Consider the following 20,287-nt stretch of genomic DNA (forward strand, 5'->3'; position numbering starts at 1 on the left):
AGGCGAAGGTGTTGCCTGGGAACTGCTTTTCTGCAGTGTGTTCTAGCAATCGTTGTATTGGAGTTAACTGGGAGCTGAACAATATTGGCTCCTCCTGATTTTTAGCATTTATTGTAGATAGTTCTTGGGCTTTTTCCAGCAGCAGCTTAGCTGCTGCTTGTACTTGCTCATTCAGGCACTGTGTCACTGCCTAAATTTGATCAAGCAGTTCTTTTAAACCAATCGGGGGTTCTGCCGGAGGTTCTGCTGGGGGGAAGCACTGCTCCATCATCGGCGTCCTCCTCCAATTCGTTCGGCAGCAGAACATTGTCGGGGGAAGGTGGTCGACAGCAGGGTCATCGGTTCCCCTCTCTTGGTTGACCAGTGTCTCTTTGGGCACAGCCGAAAAAGGGGAAGCAGTCGGCACATACGTTGTGGGAGCGGCGGCGGCACGGGAGCGGTTCCTGAGGCTTTTGTGAAACATTTGGGCCCCATACTACACTGGGTTGCCAACAAGCCCTTGATTGGAGGGGGGGGTTTGTTCCCGAGAAAAGCTCCAAAAATATTTTTTCGGGTTGATGGGGGTGCGGTGGCGGGGGGCCGCTTCCTCCTCATCCTGCCTGTTGCTGCGGGCGGCGGGGAGCAGCGGGCACCATGGAGCTGCTGCCGTGGACAGACGGGGGCCGGGTCCACGGGCTGGGATCAGCGAGCCGGGCATCGGCCAGCGATGGTGCCGGGGCGACGGAGGCGGCGGGAGAGCACGGCAGGGGCCCTGTGGCACCTCCCCAACTTCACAGCATCGGGGGGTTGTTAAATATCCATTTCCCCGCGCCCCGTTAATCAGCTTTTGCAGAACTTTTTCTGCTACTGTATTTCCTCTCTCGGAGAGTATATTAGTAAATAACTTCAATGCGGCAGCAGATTCGCACTCCATGCTTGCTGTCATCAGTGGGGCAGGGAAGGGAGTACTCAGAACCTTCCACCTTTTTTCAAGAAAACTGCCCCCTGCTCCCCTTACCAGCTCAGCCTTGCAATCTAGTTGCAAGGACAGCGAGCTTCTGCCTCAATGCTGATGCATCTCTTGGCAGATCAGCGTCTGTCCGCTTTTTTCTGGAGGGCCTCGCCTCAATGCAGCTGCATCTGTTGGAAATGTCTATCGTCAACATCTAACAGCTCAGTGTCCTACCGCTAATTTTCTCCTCTGGGTTGTCATCCCAAAGTCCAATGTTCGACGCCAATTAAGGTTGATTTGAAAAAAAAACCACAGGGAGCAGCCCGAGTCAGACACCTTCTTCACAGAAGTAATGGTGAATGCTCATTTTACTGAGGGTACACAGGGTTCTTTTATACATATATCATTCTAGTGCATAAGCTGTTCACGCGGCATTTTACTACTGGCTATTGGCTATCTCCTCGTGTCCACGAGCTCCAGGCGGCTATCCTATTCGCTAGTGTTATCTGCATAAGCATTCTTTTGCAGTCACTTGTTTTCAGTTTTGTTAAGAGGAAAAGCTGGTTCTCAGGTTCGGTGTGCTGGTTCTCAGGCTCAACGTCCTTGACAGTGCGAAAACAACAGAACTTTCCTAGCACTGTAAGGCCTTTCTGTGTCTGCCTCCAAAAATCCTGCTACATCCAGGCACAATCCTACTGCCTGCTGAGCATCTGTGGAAGATCCTGAGCATCTTCATGCCTAGAAGCACCAAATAGTTCAGGCTCTCCCTGAACTGGGTCTTCAGGGGAGGTTGCCATATTTCTGTGAGATTTGTTCATCCCTCAACACCTCTGACTTTATATACAATGGTGCATTTGGCTTCCTTCCAAGCTCCTCTGTGTCAGTGAGTAACCATCCACGTGGATGGAGGATATGGTGTACAGGAAGATGTATTCCTGGATTGCCACTTTGCTTCACTGTCATTTAGTTGAACATGGTCCTTTTATCTAAGAAGGACTTCTGAGAAGTGTGCAGGAATTTTGGCTCTGAGAGGAGCAGAAGGCACATCTTCTACCAAGATTTCTACCAGATTCCCAGCTGACGCAGTTTCCCTGGCAAAACAGTGGTTCCCATTCATCTTCCTGGCAAGAATGTGAAGACCCACTGAGAGATCACAGGTTTGGGTGGCCTTTGGCTTTGTGTGCCTCATTTGATGTGTCCAGTTCCAAGAGCCATTAAAGGAGGCTCATGTCTGCCTTGCTCCCCAGAAGTGCTGTAGTTATTTCCAGGAGAAAAACAAGAAATGACCGTCCTGTGGTGCGATACACATGTGCCCACAATTGTGCCTCTGTGAGCAAAGACAGCTAGTGCTTTTGGGGCTGTAACAGCTGAGAGTGTGGCAGAGCAGTTTTTCTATTATTTTTAGAGTCTTGAAAGCATTGTTCCCAAAACAATCTTTCTCTCCTGTTTTCTGTCATAAAGTGTGGAAGAGAGCAAATGGAAAGGAGCAGAGGTTTCTTTAAATTGGCTTTCCTTTTCAAAGTCTTAAAATATGGTCAGCTTGATGCATGATACTTTAGCAACTGGATTAGTAGCACCTCTGTTTAAGACTTCCAACAACAGAAACACTGGGCCTTGTTTTCTCAACGAGCTCACTTTTCCACCCATCAGTCCCCAGCAGCTTGACACTCGGATTTGCTGCCCTCAAGCACGGACCGCACATACCTGCGATGCCTTTCCATGCAGGAATGGTGTGGAAATCTTGGTGCAGAGGCCCCTGTGCTGAAGCTCCCTCCAGGCTGTCTCCAGCCCCTCAGGGTGCCCAGGAGGAGGGGTTGCCTGCAGCCCAGTGCACCCTCGCTAGCCCTGGGGCTACCCAGCGAAGAGCCACGCATGAGGCTCTGCAGGAGCACGCAGGCTCAGCCCTGCTCCCTCATGGGATCCCATGGGACAGGGCCCACGAGGATTTGCCCCTACAGACACCAAGTGTGTCCCAAGAAACTGCAAGGAGAGGGTGACCTCTGTCAGTGGGACCCCGGTGTGCACAGGTACCCCCAGTCCTGGAGTGGCTGCGCCAGCTCCCCCTGCGACCTCCAGCCCTGGGAACCCGGAGCAAGTGGGAACCACAACTTTGTAAATGCTGCCCGTGCCCAAAGCACATGCAAAGACAAATGGGGTTTGAAAAAGAAAGATTGTTTATTTTCAGAAACACAGCAACAAACATGAACTACAGAACATTCTACATGGTAAGAATATGGGGAACAGCAACAATCTGTGGAAGGTTATTTTAGTAAGAACACATCTAACAATAATATATAAAACATATTTACAGAAGACAAAAACAAACCCTACAACCCATAGCCCGAAGGCAACAACAAACCCTACAACCCATAGCCCGAAGGCAACAACAAACCCTACAACCTATAGCCCGAAGGCAACAACAAACCCTACAACCTATAGCCCGAAGGCAACAACAAACCCTACAACCTATAGCCCGAAGGCAACAACAAACTCTAAAACCTAGATCCTGAGGCTAACAGCAAACTTGAAAACCTATATACAGGAGGTGGTGTTTCTGTCTGCAATCTCTCTCAGACCTGGAAGAAAAGTAAGCGCCATGGTTACTCCAGTCAGGCACAGAGGGTGGTTCAGGTGTGCCCAGGCTGGCACATGCCGGCACAGCGGGTCTCTGCTGCCAGAACTGAGCCTGCCTGGGGCTGGGGGCTGTGCGGCCCAAAGCAAGCACAGGGCAGGCTGGGGATGGCTGCCAGAATCCAGTGCACGGGCTACCGTGTCCCTGAGCAGGGACCGCCCGTGGCAGCCCCAGCCTGGCAGCAGGAGACCCACTCTGCCTCTGGGGAGCACATACCACCACTTCCATGTCCTGCTGTGGATCCATCTGTAGATCCAGCTCCATCTCTTCCTCCTTGCCCTCTTCCATATCTACTTCCATCTCTTCCTCTCCATTCTCTTCTCCGTCCACTTCCATCTCCTCCTCTCTCTCCTCCTCCACATCCACCTCCATCTCCTCGTCTCCATGCTCTTCTCCATCCACTTCCATCTCCTCCTCTCTCTCCTCCTCCACATCCACCTCCATCTCCTCGTCTCCATGCTCTTCTCCATCCACCTCCATCTCCTCGTCTCCATGCTCTTCTCCATCCACCTCCATCTCCTCGTCTCCATGCTCTTCTCCATCCACCTCCATCTCCTCGTCTCTCTCCTCCTCCACATCCACCTCCATCTCTTCCTCTCCACGCTCTTCTCCATCCACTTCCATGTCCTCCTCTGGATCAATCTGCACATCCACTTCCATCTCCTCGTCTTTCTTCTCCTCCATATCCACCTCCATCTCCTCTTCCTCTCTCTCTGGGACAGCCTGCAGAGGTGGCAAAACCTCGGAGTGGGTTCCCTGTCCCACACCATGTGCACGGAGCTGCAGCCCACTCAGGATGTCCCGGGGTGTCCACCTCCAAGGAATGGTACCGTACCTTACTCAGGACAAATGTCACCATCATGCTGAGATGGAGCCAGGCCCAAGCCAGCCAGCAGGGAGCTTTCAGGACCGATGCAGCCTGCAGAGGTGGCAAAACCTCGGAGTGGGCTCCCTGTGCCACACAATCCGCACAGAGCTGCAGCCCACCCAGGAAGTCCAGGGGTGTCCACCTCCATGGAATGGCACCGTACCTTCCTCAGGACGAATGTCAGCATCGTGAAGGGATGGATCCAGGCCAAACCCAGCCAACAGGGAGCTTTCAGGACTCAGAGGGCTTTTAGGGAGCAGGTGAGAAGCAGGGTGACAGGAGAGCTCTCGGGGCAGGCAGAAGGGTGGGCTGACACAAAGGCCAGTGATTGTGACCTGCTCTTTGCTGGATGCTCAAAGTGCCAGTTGGAACATGGAATGTGACATCACAAAGCCCAGGAGTCCAGCGTGGACGTGAAGTGGACAATGGAGACCATGGAATGATGGGATCCCATGACACTTGGGCTTGGAAGGGCCCCTAATCTTGTTCCAAGCTGAGCAATCTTCTCCCAGACCATGTTGCTGAGAGCCATGTTCCCACCTGCCCTTGGATGTTGCCAAGGATGGGGCATCCCCAGCCTCCGTGCACGGCCGGGGCCAGTGCCTCATCAACCTCAGTGTAAAAGAACATCTTGGTTAAGCGTCAGCTTCCAACTGACATCGACCTGCTGCACTTGAAAGCCGTCTCCCCTTCTCCTCTCACCGCAGGCCCTGTTGAACGCTCTGTCCCCATCTTTCCCACGGCACACTTCAAGCCCTGCACAGCTGCACTGAGGCCTCCGCAGCGCCTCTTCTTTCCAGGCTGAGCGTGCCCAGCCCCACATGGACAGCAGTCAGTGAGATCAGCGGCAGTCAAGGCTGAAGGGTCGCAAATAGCACCAGGAACTGAGAGATGGGAGCTTTAGAGCCCGGGTTGTCTGAAAATGTCCAAAATGAATACTGGTGGAGGGCAAGATGGTGACACACTGGCTTCATTCTCGATGGGGAATATTTTCTTTTTCTCCCTGCTTTTCTGTCATGCTGACCAAGGTTTTGCTGTTGGAAAGGAAGCTTGGCACAATAATTGTCCATTTGTGAGCCACCGAGCAGAGTTTGGGCAGGCTGATGATGCAGGGCAAAACCTGAAAGTATCGTGGTGATCCTGAGCCTGGGGGCTGCAGTTAATCCCAGTCAAAAGTAATTTCTGCAAAGCTGAGCCTGGTTTACATGTTCTAGAGTTTGACTGTGCCAACTTCACCAGTCATTTATAACAAAGCAAACAAAAAACTCAAACCAAAACAGAAAAAAACAAACCAACCAACCCAAACAAATAGGTACAAAACTCCCAATAAAACCAAAGAGAATGAGGAGTCAGTATTAGTGGGGAGGATATCACAGCAGGCCAATGGCTGTTTCCCACAGGATCACCATAAAAGGCCACATATAACAGCTGCTCCAAAATATACCCAACAGCAGGAATAGAAGAAGTGATGCATGGCAACTCTGGGGGCAGCTCTGTGTTTAGGTGGAGGATAAGCAGGCAGTGGTACAGATGCAGCATTCCCCACCCTCCAGACTTCTGTTTACTGCTGATGAAAGACACTTGGACTACTGTGGCCCCTCTCAGTGCAATGTAAATCATTCCCACAGCTCTCCGTTGAGTCCCTGGCATTTCCAGAGTGAGATCCAGGTAAAAGTGATTTGAAAAAAAAACCACGAGGAGCAGCCCGAGTCAGACACCTTCTTCACAGAAGTAATGGTGAATGCTCATTTTACTGAGGGTACACAGGGTTCTTTTATACATATATCATTCTAGTGCATAAACTGTTCACGCGGCATTTTACTACTGGCTATTGGCTATCTCCTCGTGTCCACGAGCTCCAGGCGGCTCTCCTATTCGCTAGTGTTATCTGCATAAGCATTCTTTTGCAGTCACTTGTTTTCAGTTTTGTTAAGTGAAAAAGCTGGTTCTCAGGCTCGGTGTGCTGGTTCTCAGGCTCAACGTCCTTGACAGTGCGAAAACAACAGAACTTTCCTAGTACTGTAAGGCCTTTCTGTGTCTGCCTCCAAAAATCCTGCTACAATTCATCTTTTTTCTTTTGCACAAGCTAAGCATTTAATATTGTCTTATGCAACATATTCTTAATACATGACATTACACAACTTAGTACTAATAATCCAATATAAGTAATAATATAACAAACACTTGTTTAATAACATACTGCAGCTATCTTGTAATCTGAAGACTACTTAACTAATCTCTAAATACATCATAACTTTCTTTTAAATCATATGATTTTTTTTTCATTAATTGGAATTTTTGCGAATTGATCTAGAATGGTCAGACAGGTTCATGCAACACATTCCTTCAAACTCTTCACACCTATGGTTATGTACTAAAAGCAAAATCAATTGCAGCACAGTTTTGCAAAACAGCATGATTAACACTGGTAACATCCGGTGATAGCTCATCCAAAATTTGGCTAGTCACATTCAATTCTGATTTGGTCCAGCATGCCATCTGCTTTAATGTGGTCATTGCTCTGGCAGCTCTTGTTCCTGGTATAAACATGGATGTTAACACTGTCCTAGCTTGGGACCAGAATTTTAGGATTTCCCATGTCCGTACAGTCCAACTCATGTATGGCACATTTTCTCCGAGTGACTTTTGCTAAAGTCATCAATGCTGTTATGTTAGGGTGAAACAGGGCAAGCTTCCCTAAATAGCATGGGCCCCCATGTGGGCTGGCTGGAACTCCATTCCAAGCGCGGTCCCCACATATTAAAGATGTTTCTGGTGGAAGGCATCACATTGCTTTGCCAGTCAAATTACATTTGGGATAAAGTTGTTGGTGTACACTGTTACTAGATAGTCAAGCTGAATTTATTGCAGCCTGTTTCTGGCTATGTATATTTAGACTCTGCTCTGTGGGGGCCTCAAAGGACACCCAGTCTCCCTCACTGCATAGAGCTGGTATTCATACATTCAAGGAGGTCTAATTCTTCAGGTGGTGAAGTAGGTGTATCATTAAGTTGCTCTATAATTTTTCACTGCCAGCCTCCATCAGCCTGGGCAGCTGTGGCAACCACACCGTGCTGTTTGCCACAGTAAAATTTGGCATTGCCTCATTTTTCACATAACCTTTAAATTCATGAGGGCTCCAAAGGGGTGTTCCTATCAAACAAGTCCTGAATGGGTCTTGGGGACTGGCCAGGCTAAGGCAAATAGAATCCTGTCCAGTCATTTTGGCAAATGTCACCCATGCGTTAGTTCTCTTAGAAAATTGATGAGCTAGTTGAGAAGATCCTGAAACACTTGTTGACACCATGAGCAAAAGGCACGCAACACGCGAGAACGTCTTACCATGCGGACCTGCCACATCCCTCTCTTAATGGCCCACACTGTCTGCACAAATCTGCAATCTGCTACTCCACCAAAATCGTCAGGAATGGGGTTAGGTATTCTCAACACTACCTGTGCTGCTTGATAAAAGGCACCAAGGGTACCACTACAGCAATGGTCACACAAACCACCCTCACGCTAAAGCTTTGGTGTCTCTCTCTCAAATTGTGCACCACAAACTCCGCAGCTCACTTCTATAACTATTACTTCCTGACACTGAGGACACTCTTTTTCTTGCCACTCATGCAAGTCCTGGGAAAGTTCCAACAATCCCAAGGGGCCTTGGCGATCAAAAATGCATGCTACAACCCAGTCTGGGTCAGGAGGGCGTTGTTCACCAGCTGCCTCAACCACCAGCTGTCTCAGCAAGGACTTGATGATCCTTTTTCCTTCTTTTCCTTCCTTGCTGGCTGAGTCCATTTACTCATTGTGGTCCAGATGCAAAGCTCAAAGACTTGGGTGCAGCTGTTGTCGAATTCGCCTTAGAGGTGTACTGATCGCTGACCAGCAGGTTTCATAATGACAAAATGGGGCTCTCATGAATATACACTGTTATTAAATAATTTCCTGAGCAATTAGTGATTATAATTGTCAATATTGCATATCATCACAGAAACAGAGATTTCTGGTGTTTATATTCTTCACCATCAGCAAACTCCTGCGCCACTGCTCTTTCTTAAATGAGCTAATTCCTTTCAAATTGATGATAACTGATCCATATACTGCACTGAGCTAAACACCATGAATCCAGATCTATTCCATCAAAAGAAATGCATTTTGATTTTTAGAGAGCTGGCCTTGTGGCTCTCTTCCATCAGCACTTGTGCTGAGTTCTCTTCTTCTGCTCCTTTTTGGATATGTTTTTCATTTGTTTTTCATTTCTCAAGTGGGATCTTTATCTGCTTTACCAGTCAGAAATTAACACCTCCAATGTGCTGTCACAAGCATCGTAACTTAAAATGGTTAGACAAGTTATAAGTTTTAATTTCAAAAGTTTTGGTTTCCTCTGAAGTTGTTTTGGTTTGTCTTCCAGGTGGTTTTTTGTTCTTGCTTTGTGTCTGTTTGGTTTTGAGGGAGAAGAAGACACAGTTGTTAGGTCAGATTTTTTTTAATTTTATTTTTGGATCTATTAAAACCTGCCATGATTTTCAATCTTTTTTTGTCCTGCTACTGATGTATTGCACAGGAGTGAATCTGGCTTCCTGAGATAGTTTATCTTTCTGCTATTTCTCTTGACTCTGTTACTTTGTCATTTCCCTTCAAGGGTTTTACTTACTTTGGAGGTGTTTGTACAGTAGGCAACTTTTTTAGCTTTCATTCGTATCCAGCAGATTGGTTTCCATTGAGCTTACAAGAAGAGGTTTTCCTTTGACCCTAAGGATGAAGGGTTACTATTTCAGCCAGTATTTCTGGTACAGCTTCTTCCCCTAGGGATTTTCTAAAGGAATGAGCTTACAATATTACTGCCAACATTAAATATCCAACCTGGAAGTACTGCTTGAAAGTAAAAGACCCTTGGCTTCTGCTTCTCTCTCTCTCACTCTCTTTCTTCAAAAGGAGAGGTAATAAAAGTTCTGCCTGTTTGACTTCCTGCAGAAAGCTAAAATATCTGGGTGATCTGAGGTGCAAAAAACCGGAGCAACTAATGAGCTGGGCGTGGAAGAGACTTTAAGTGATGTAGGTTGTGATGTCTTAGGCAGATTACCAGTGCCTTTTCTCCTGGCTGATGCTTCATAAGAGCATAAAATGTTGCCTGTAGAACTTGCCAAACTTCTTAGAGAGAGAGAGAGTAAAAATGTAATAATTAGACCTTAATCTTCCATGTGACATATGCTAGAAGTAAATAAAGATTTTACAAGACCTGAATTTTGATCTAGGAGTTAGTGTGGCACTAAGATACCAAGAGAAGTGAGTTGGTTTTGCTCTTACACAGAATCTGTTACAAGCCTAAGGAGAGATTTTTGTCAAAGGGACATAGCAATATCTTTTGAACAGTCTGTCTTGAGAGTTCAGACTTCTCTTTACCTTCTCCATTCATACCGTGTGTTCATTGCCAAACTTGAACATGACTTACCCTGGAAGCTCCTGAAGAACCTGCCCACCAGGTAATGTCATTCCTGTGGTCTGCATGTCATCACCTTACTCACAGACAAGGAACAGGTCTACTTTTCAAGTCTAGCATAGCCCAAACCCTATTTGGGTTGCAGTTTCTCTCATTTCTCTTTGTAATGTCCCAGAGACTCTTTCTAGCATATATGCTTTGTAGCACGTGCTGTTGGGTTGCCCTGGTAACAAATATCTATCTACTTGATTGTTCTGTTGCTGTTTTGACTTCTATTTTCTTATACCTTGCCCATCACCATTGTGTTCACTCCCCTTAACAGCACAGAACTGATTTATTCCAGCATCAGAACTTCTCTCATGGCACCTGGAGGCTCAGCTTTATTGTTTATGTCACAGGATCCAGCTTGGGCTGTTGATCACACAGAAGGGGGAGTCACTAAGTCCTGTCCTTTATCAACAGGGTTTTGCTTTTTATTAGTAGTTTTCTGATAGAAATTTATTCTTCAAATACTTTTTGTGAAATATTGTGTCTTTTTTTCCCCTTAAAGAGACCATGGGTTCAGGGCCTTGATCTTACTGGTTGAAAGTTCCTTCGAGCCTTTCTTGTGTGGTAGCCCCTAGCTGAAAGCACTGGCCTGTGCTGGAGCTCTAAGATGCTGAGATAATTCAGACTGCCTAAGCAGCATGAATAACTAACTTGCTACAAACTATGGCATGGGATGTTCCTACAGCAAGGCTTTTGCATAGAGCTATTTGTAAGGATGTAAATATTTTTTGACAGAGCAAAAATATTCAATATTCTTGTGAACGTATGCCAGAACTAATTTGCCAAAATGTCCAAATGTTTTTCAGTTATGAACATAAAACTGCCCAGCTCTTAGAGAGTTTTCATTTGGGTGACTTTAACACAGTCTATTAATGATCCTGGAAACTAATTCCAGTCACTTAATTAACTTATTTGATGCAGCTTCTAAAAGGGAAGGTAATTCAGCCAGAATGAAGCTAGCACGAAGATGGCTATCTCCTGCTTTATAACATTACTGGGGGTTTCTGAAGATTCTTAGCCAAATATATTTAGAAGTTGTACTGCAGAAGTTAAAAATTTACAATACATATAAAGAAATGATACATTGCATATATATACTCATCAAACACAGCTGTTAAAGGAAAGAGCAAGTGACATCTTTGCCTTCCAAAGTAGCTCAGCCTCTTTGTGACTGTTGGTGTTCCTGCAATAGAAGCACATGAAGCACTTGTGTATGGTGTGTTCTTCCTGCTGCTTGAGGACAATAGTTCAGAATATCCTCTCAGGGCTTTTGATGGTTCCCATTCTAGTGGTGAAATGGTCCTTGCTTTAATGTCTTAGTAAGAAGTGCACACAAAAAAGGAGAGAGGGACTCTGTTCTGTTTTTGGGGGACAAAACTAATTAATCTCTTAATTTAGCAATTGAATTTGGAATAAATGGAAAAGAGCCGGATGTGAATTTCTCTACTACTAGGTCTAGAATGTTAAGTTTAGAAAACCTTGTTCTTCATATGATCAGATGCCCTTAATTCACTGTGATTCACAGATAAATATTTTAGAGACTTTGCAAATTTTTGTATTGTAATGCTGGTGACAATGTATATATAAGTATGAATTACAAGATGCAAAGAAGACATCCAACCTTCAGTCTCCATTTCGAAGGTGAAAACATCCTGCACCTGCCCCTAGCAAGAATGCAGTATCCTTCAGAAATGACTGACGTATGCTTGAGGTTTTTTGTGGGTATTAACAGACTCTTTGGTGTTTTATGTATCAGTGATCTTGGGAAATAAAATATTCAAGCATTAAGGTGAGATTTCAGGAAAATTTGAATATCCCTTAAATAGGGTACCAACTACAGCAGAATGTCTCCATAGCACTTTATTATTATTATTATTATATTGCTTTTTTAAAATTACTGCTGGTATTTATTTGGGTTGCTTCCCTATGTATTTATTTATTAATTTAGGTGTGCCACCTTTTCCACTTCTCTGGGCCAGCCTGACATGCTCTGAATCATTAACTCTGTGCTCCAGGGAGCTTTGCCTTGTGACAGCATGTTTGATATTAGCTTGGATCCCTTCTGGCCAAAATTTAATTGACTGGTTTTCTAGGGAGAGAGCTGGTTCCCTCAGTGTCTCACTGCTCCAGCATCTTGTCTCAGCAGCTGATTTAGAAGCCAAGTTTGAGCTGTTCTGATAGTGGAGGGAGAGCAGGGAGTGAATCAGAGAGTACAGGCTGTGCTTTGGAGCATAAGCTGATATGTTTCTTGATTTGGGGATGTATTTGCTCTAAGTGTACTGGCACTCTATAAGTGTTCATACCAATAAACACAGCATGAGATGGATGAAAGCAATTTTATAGCATCTGATTATGGATTACAGGGAAACCTGGAATTCTGTCCGTGGTTATTCAGGGAGACAATCACTGTAACAATGATGTAATAAGGTGATGTATCTTACCTGAAACTTGATTTATATAAGTGGAGTTGTGATTGTTGGTAGGTTCTTCTAGGACAGGTTGGAGAAGAAACAGGATATTGATGTGTTTTTTGTATCAGTCATGGCTGTAGAATTGCTTCTTGCACAAGTGGTCTCTCTGAAGTCAATAGATCTCTTGATAGCTATTTGCTTATTCAGGCACTGCATTGTCAATGAGCTCTTACAGGATCATCAGAGTTGTTTTTGATAAAATAAAAAGCAGTGATGAGGACAGCAGTGGTTATGGAAATCCATACACAACTTCTATGGAAACTTGGATGTGGTACCTTTAGTTGGTGTTAACCAAACCCAAGTGCTGTCTCTTCTGTAGGTGTTCCAGGATAAAGCAAGACTTAAACCCAAGAGGTAGAAACTTCACTGTCAGATTAGTTAGCTCAGGTGTAAAAAGAAAGTGAACCCCAGATTTTGCCTTCGTATTTCAGGCTATTTTCCTATCTACCTGTGTTTAGCTGTGTCACAGCCGCAGCTCAGGAAGCCTCTGGGTATCTGACATATTCAGGATTAGTTTTGTAGGCATTCAGTATTTTCACTGCGTGTATAATGTTCTGGACAAGAGTGGTTTTGTAGCAGTATGGAACCAGTACTGGGAAGGCTGACAGTAATGCCATGTTGTCTGCACTGCCCTTTTGGAAAAAGGTGTGACAGCTATAGCTGATCTATAAACTTCACAGATAATTTGGCTTAACAGATACCAGCTGGACCAGCCTAGCTCACTGAGATTCCAAACAGAGGACCTCAGCCAACCCCTTTGAAGCATGATACACCCATGTCAGTGGCCAGTGAGCTGGGCAGAGCTGAGACCCTTGACCAATCATGTCTGTAAGCATGGGAAATTTGACAACCCTATAAAAGGAGCTGCCCCACAATAAACTTGGACTGTTACTGCATAAACCTTGGTATAGTCTCATCACATTCCTGTCTCCATCCCCAACATGACAAGAAGCTGTAATTGTTTTGAGATATAAATGGTTCTAGCAGTGTTCTTAAAGAGAATATTAAGGACAGCATAACCCAGCAAACCCTTTTCCCTGTGTTTAGATGGATTAGACTCCTTCCTTTCCTATCTAAATCTGGGGTAGTTCTGCTGTTATCTAAGAGCATTTTTCATGAGAGGAAAAAATGTGCATCCAAGTAAAATGTGAAGTTTAAAATCAGAGTTGAGATACAGCTGTTTGTATCACTTGATCTCTATCTAAATGCTACTGGTGTGATTATCACAGTGCACTGGCTCAGTGGGGAGGGAGGATGTGCAGGCAGCAGGCAGGAAAAGTGAAAAAAAAAATCACAACAATTGCTGTGGGTTTTTTTACTAAGTTTTGCTGAATGGTGCAAATGGAATACTACAAACCTTTTTTGGTAGTTTGCTTTCAGGGAAAGGAGAATGCATGGAGAAGAGATAAAAATGAGGTAGCAATCTGCAAATTTCCTGTCAAAGCAGTTTGTGTTGTGGGGAAGGATAGAAATACAAAACTGTATTTCTTGTTACTCCCTGTCCCACGGATCTTAGGAAAGGTGAAAGCAGAATCTCTCTCCCACAGTCTCTTAATTTCTTTTCATGTTCTTTCACTGGGGTGAGTGGCACACAGTGAGGAAACTGGAGCAGCCAGAGAGCCTTTATTCTGCAAAGATAAATTCAAGTTAATGAAAGAATAAGCGATAGTTATCAGAGCAAATGTGGGGGATTAGAAGAATAGTAAAAATGCATGAAAGCCCAGTAAAAAACAAACAAACAAACCCAAACCAACAAAACAATCACCTCCCAAAAAACCCCAGAAAATCCCCTTCCTACCTAAAAATGAGTCTGTCAACTTGGAGGTACTGCTGTGTCCCAGGTTCTCACTCTGTGCAGGTTCTGCCTTCCTCTGCCTTTTCTCTTTGCTTCTCCTGCTGTACCCATTTCTCACTGACTGACTGCAGTCTTGCTCTTTGCAATCCTTGTTCTAACTAGACCTGCCTTGTCCTGAGAAAGTAAAATGGCAAGGTGTCATTAGGAGGGAGAGAGCAGGACTTCAGAACTTGCTGTAAGGGCACTTGCTAGCACTGAAATACAAATAACATTCTCACCAGCTTGCATGAGAGAGGGGTAAAACTACTATCTTATTTACTGAGACCTTCAGAGAAATCTCTTGGGACAAATGAGGTTCTTCAGCTAGCAAAGGTCTTGAATGTTTTCTGAAAAGCCAAATAATATTTTTCCCAAATAACTCCCATGTCAGGACATAACTGCAGTGCTGCTTCTCTCCTGGATAACATGACCATATGCAGCTCTTCGAGGCTATCTCTGTAAGCTCTGCACCCCCCAAATTTCCTGAAACCTTCTAAATGAGAGGTTTCACCTCTGTCATAACTTATGTCAAACCCCATCATTTTATCACTAACTCCCATATCTTTGCTTCCTTTCTTTTACCACAGCAGCTGTGAGATTTGCAGCAAGAAAGGGTGTCACATACTACATCAGCTAAGTGAGGTATTGAATATTTTATGAATTTAGGTCTTCAGTGTTTGTTTGTCTTGCTTTTTTATTTTCATTTACGAAAACAAATGGTGTCATTCATGTTGCCTAATGTTTTACAGCAGCAACACCTGTTATTATTTCTCTTTTCTGTTTCTGAGGATATAGACATATCACATGTGGCACTTAAAGCTGCATTTAACATAAATTACTACAGATACACAATTTGTATTTCTCTGCCTGACTTTTTAAATAATTCTTAGAGATTAATCCATGTTCATAAGGATTTTTTTCCTCAGTAGAGTTTTCTTTTTTGCTCCCTATGCTTATGTTTTGCCTCTGATATGATGTAAAACCAGCAGCATTCGAATCAAACAAGAAAAGTGCCACATTCAAAATTGGGCAGTATAAGCTTGTTTACCCTTTCCCATTCTTTACCACCAGGACTTTTAACCAGGCTCTCATAATTTACCATCAGGATTACTGCAGCATCCTTACAAGCTGCAAGCAAAGCCATATCACCCTCTTCCAATGTATATGAAAATGCTACATCTCTGAACATCCTGCCTATTATGCTTTCCCTTAAATGAACCCTCTTTTTATGCTTCATTAGATTCTCATTTTGTTTTATCCTGTTTACATCATCTTCTACTCAGTTTCTTTCCTTCTATAATCTTTTATTGCATTGTTCACATTCTTTCTACTTTATTAATGGTCATAACCCCTTTTGTCAATTTTCCCTTTTTTATTTTATTTTTTTTTCTTTCCTGCCCATTAACTGTAGCTTTCTGCCATATTACTCTATTTGGAAGTTTTTAGTGCAGAATCTCAGTGTTACTTATTCAAAATCCATACTGAGAACCAGAAAGGTTCAAGGAAATTCTTCTGTAGTGTTGGTGTCAACCAGGATAACAAAATAGTGCAAAGCATTTAACTTCCCTGAATAATAATTTAATCTTACTGTATTCACAAGAATCTTCCCCTTTGATCTTCTGAAATTGTCTTTTGTTCATTGACACTTTGAATCACTGCCGTGATCCTGTTGTGGTTCTGAGCTTGCTGCAGGTTTGAGCTCTGTGTTCATGTGGAGTCAAATTGACACTAATGGCCTTAGTCATAGTTTGCAGGTGTGTGTCATTATGGGCTCTTCATAATATGAATTATGCATCTTTGCATTATGCTCTTCAGCACTAAAACTAATAATAGAACTGAAATAAAAGAGAATACTTATGTTTTAGTAAAAATTAAGTTAAACTCATGAGATGGGAATACTTCAGGATCTAAAATGTTTTAATGTAGAAATATTATTTGTAATTATCTCTCTTTCCAGGACCCTGAATCTAGATTTTGTAGTATACTGTTGAAATACAGAGTTGAAGTTTTTTATAAGGTGTGTTTGAAATCCGAATTTTCTCTGACACTGAAAAATAACATCAGGCAAGGTTCATTATTTGCAAAATGGATAGTCTGATTTTGTACCCTCTTGCAGAGAGTGTCTGTGAAATTTTCATTGCTGCTGTCCAGTACTGACCTCAGCTAACACTCATCAGTGAACTTTACAGCTCCTCAGTGCTGTTCCGGTGCTGCTGCTGCTGCCAGTGCTGTTGAATTGGAATTCATTGTGATATGAAGTGAGCAGGAGAGCTTCCGGCTTATGACATCTTTAAATTCAATTAGTGCCCCTTATGCCATGGGAGGCCACTGCAATAGCTGAAGAGGAGAAAAAGAAATAAATTCCTGCAGCCCTTTCTTGTTTGTATTTCTTACTATTTTCCTAGAGCCCTGCTCTGAATTTAAATTGTGTTCATTGCAATTGTCACGAATCAGCAGGTGTTAAAAGCAGGATTGTTTTAACCCCAGCTGGTAACTAAGCCCCACACAGCCACTGGCTTCTTCCCCCTCCCATCAAGGAACAATTGCTGTCCACCAACCGAATGATCCCCACACAGTCCCAGAGCAGCAGCTCCTGGACAACCTTGCCCCAGTTTATTGCTGAGCATGATGCCATGGCCTGGAACATCCCTTTGCCCATCTGGGATCAGCTGTCCCAGCTGTGTCCCCTCCCAGCCCCTTGTGCATCCCCCATCTTCCTTGCTGGTGGCGTAGAGTGAGGAGCAGGCAAGTTCCTGACTTTGTACAAGCCCTGCTCAGCAATAACAAAAATAACCCTGTGTTATCAGCACTGTTCCCAGCTCAAATCCAAAACACAGCCCATATCAGCTACTGTGAAGAAAATTAACTCTACCCAGCCCTAAACAGCACAATTATTAAGAAATAAACATTTATCAGATGGCCTTTTGAGGAGTTGAATAATTTAGCTAGGAACATTCTAACAATAATTAAAGCATGCTTCTCACTGACAATTTATTTCATCCCATTGAGATGCAAGGAGTTGTTGCACGCTGAGTGAATATTGATCTGCTCTATACAGATAAATGAAATTCCACTTACTGTTCCTTGGTTGCTCACTTGTCACCAATTAAAACTGAAAAGCATGGTCATGCACCAAAAATATTAATTAGCTCTCTTCAGTTGCTGGTTATCTGCTGACCCAAGAAGCTGTGAGCTGGCTTGTTGGATCCAGCTGTGTCTGGCCTTCACTCTATGCAAGAGCTCTTCTCTGGCTCATGTCACTCCCTTTCCATTGCCCTTCATGATGGTGATGAGAGTAGTAGGGAGTAGACAAGTGGGGGGGAAAAATAATTACTTGTTCCTTCCTTCCTCTACTTCCTTTCAGTTTTATCTGGTTGTTAGTCATTGTCTTTTTGGATGTATTCTAGTCACTCTTTCTCACTACTACTTATGAAGTCAGTGGTAAAAATTTAAAAGCTATATCTTTACTGAATGGGCAACCATGCAACAAGGTATGAACTGGTAAAAAAAAAAAAAAAAAAAAAATCTGTGCTAGAGCAAAAAATGAACTTCTAAGTAAATTATTTGTTCTCTGTATTATGAGGTTTCAGAAAGCCACAGGACCCCTATCAAGAATAGAACTGATTGCCAGAAAGTGGGCCAGTATTACAGGAAGAGGAGAAAACAAATGACAGAATGAAAGCCAGGGAATAAGATCAAAAGAAGCACTGAGCTTGCTGGGAGGAGTGTCTGGGCAGCAGGCTGGCAGAAGCTCCTTTGCTGATGTTCCTCCCCACTGCTGCAGCAGAGCTGTAACAGCCTGCAAGGAGGCTGGGCAGTCGAGCGTTAAGAAGCAATCAAGGCTCTCCTAATAGGAGTCAGGTCTCTGACTTCTTACCTTTCCTCATGATCAGGGGTTCTAAAAATGCCATCAGAGAAAAGGCAGAAAATAAATAAGATGATGAGGCTGTATTTTGAGCAGTTTCATTTTCAAATCTGGAGTGATTCTGCTGACATGCAGCTATACAGGTGTAATGGAGATCATGATCTAGGCCTTGATCTGAAAATGATATTTCAGTGTTTTGGCAGCTCTAAAAATACTGGCTTTTCTAGTAGTAGGAGACCATGAAATTATTCATTCAACAACAGAAATGCTTTGTAAAGCATTGATGGCTGGTTCCTGAATGGAAGCATGTTGCTACAGGTACTATAGTACATTGCTATCAAGGAAGGCCAGTGAAAGCCAAACGTTTATAGGTGAGGAGCATTGCTTAAGAAATTAGCTAAGTTGCAGTTTTCTGACTATACATCCCATTGTCACATAACTTCAAAAAAAAAGAAATTCTGTTGAGAAAACCAGACTTGCCCTGTAGTTAAAGATACTCTAAGGCAGGGGTCTCCAGATTCCTCTTCCTTAGGGGATATTTTAAATAAGCCCACTGGATGGTAAGATATAATAAAATCCACGGCATTTGGAGAAATTAAAATGACAAAATACCACTGCACAGAGCAAGCTTGCTGGTCACTGTCAAAATTTAAATGAACCTGAGACATACTAAACAGAGCAGAAGCACTTACTAGTGTTTACAGTATATGGGCAATGTAGTTATTTTTTCATTAAGAGAGCAGCAAGGAAAAGTAAAATCAACAAACCTTGAGGAAAAAATGTGCTTTGTTAAAAGTGTTTTCTTCAGAAAGAGCTTATTCAACAACCCTTGCTGTGCTCCAGCAAACACTGAAGTAGATTAGTGCAGCAGAGGAAGAGCATTTTGGGAGCTGGCATGCCTTGGAGTCTGTGTGTGTGTCAGAGTAACAGAGGCATGCCCAGCCCAGCTCTGAAAGAGGCAAGTTTATTTCTCTTGTGCTGGTAGTCAAAGAAATGAAGGCGAGATGAAGGTGAGGAAGGGATATATTGTGCTGTTGTCATGCTGTTGTAACAAGAATTAGACTGTTAATGTTTGTCATGTTCTCTTCTGTGTAATAGACTCCACTGCATTTACTGTTCAAGAAGGAACACATCCAAAACATGTTTCTCTCCTGCTCTCTCCACAACCTTTTGTCCATTCTGCTCCCATCCTGTCCTCTGGTCCACGTCTTTTTCATCACCAAAGGAAAAAAAAAAAAAACCAACCCATCTTTTTGGGGGTGTTTTTTTTATTTGTGTGTCTAGAAGGATTGCAAGCCTTCTTTTAATTCAAAGGAACCAAGAGGGCCCTTCATTTGTTGATTAACTTGCATAGAAGACAAAGTTAGAAGGCCAGAGTCTTTGCTCTCATCTGGTTTAGTTCTGTCTTCCCTGCAGCTGGCCATTTCAGAGAAGGGAGTGTGTTCAGGATCGTGGCAGTACAATTTTCATAGGGATTTCACTTCAAAACCCCCTGAAGAGGAAAATTTAGACCAAGTCTAACACCAACTAATGCTGTTGTGTTGGAGCTTTATCAACAGAGCAGTTCTGTGAATCTGTTATTTGAAGGTTGGTATTAACAAGATGCTGCAGGTTGTTCATCCAAACATGAGCATTGAAAATATCTGTAGTGTGAGGGAAGGGGAAGAGAGACAGAAGAGTGAGATTCAGCTCCTGTTCCTATGGTAATAGCTAATCCTCCTGGTATGTGGACAACGTGATTGATCCCAATCACGTAATTTAAAGCTTGATGAGCCATTAATGAAACTGTCTTGCAAGTAGCACACAAATCAGAAGCCAAGACAGTGATTCTAATGGTCACTTCTTTCCCTCCTAAAAGTTTCTTGTGTTTTAGGGACAAGATGCTGTCACTCTACTCCTGCCACTGTAGTTGCATAGAAGGAACTCACTACTTTTGATTTATCCTCCATTTTATTTAAACTCAAAAGTAAAATAATAATTCCGTTTCCTCCAAACAAAGTGTAACGTTACAACTTCAGTGAGAGAGGTGGTATTGGCTGAATATGAGCTGAAATCATCTGGATGGCATCTAAAGCTGGAAAACTTAGAGTGTTGTACCAGTAATCCAGTACTGGTACTGAGCAGGCTGTGCAGGGGGAGCTGGAGAGCTCCTCCAATATTTCTTCCAGTTCTATGTATCAACAAACTTGTACTTC

At 43.6% G+C, this 20,287-nt stretch overlaps 1 protein-coding gene and 1 long non-coding RNA gene across 3 annotated transcripts in view; one reads left to right on the forward strand and one right to left on the reverse strand.

Moving 5' to 3' along the window:
- The window catches only part of LOC120759240 (uncharacterized), a 40,381-nt gene extending 34,088 nt beyond the window's left edge, over positions 1-6,293 (forward strand). Inside the window, exon 2 of the mRNA XM_040078341.2 lies at positions 1,068-6,293. Coding sequence (XP_039934275.1) covers positions 3,581-4,684 — 1,104 coding nt within the window. The 5' untranslated portion in view covers positions 1,068-3,580 and the 3' untranslated portion in view covers positions 4,685-6,293. The remainder of the gene's footprint in view (positions 1-1,067) is intronic.
- Positions 6,294-13,765: 7,472 nt separating this feature from the next.
- LOC120759435 (uncharacterized) lies at positions 13,766-16,558 on the reverse strand. 2 transcript variants are annotated; one of them, XR_005703160.1, is made up of 3 exons: positions 16,386-16,558; positions 14,192-14,362; positions 13,766-14,021 (listed from the first exon to the last, which is right to left on the reverse strand). It is a non-coding gene; the product is annotated as an uncharacterized LOC120759435 (long non-coding RNA). The 2 variants fall into 2 exon arrangements; XR_005703161.1 differs by lacking the exon at positions 16,386-16,558 and adding an exon at positions 15,816-15,913.
- Positions 16,559-20,287: the final 3,729 nt, after the last annotated feature.

This window comes from Hirundo rustica, chromosome 14 (assembly GCF_015227805.2).
Source record: "Hirundo rustica isolate bHirRus1 chromosome 14, bHirRus1.pri.v3, whole genome shotgun sequence".
NCBI lineage: Eukaryota > Metazoa > Chordata > Aves > Passeriformes > Hirundinidae > Hirundo > Hirundo rustica.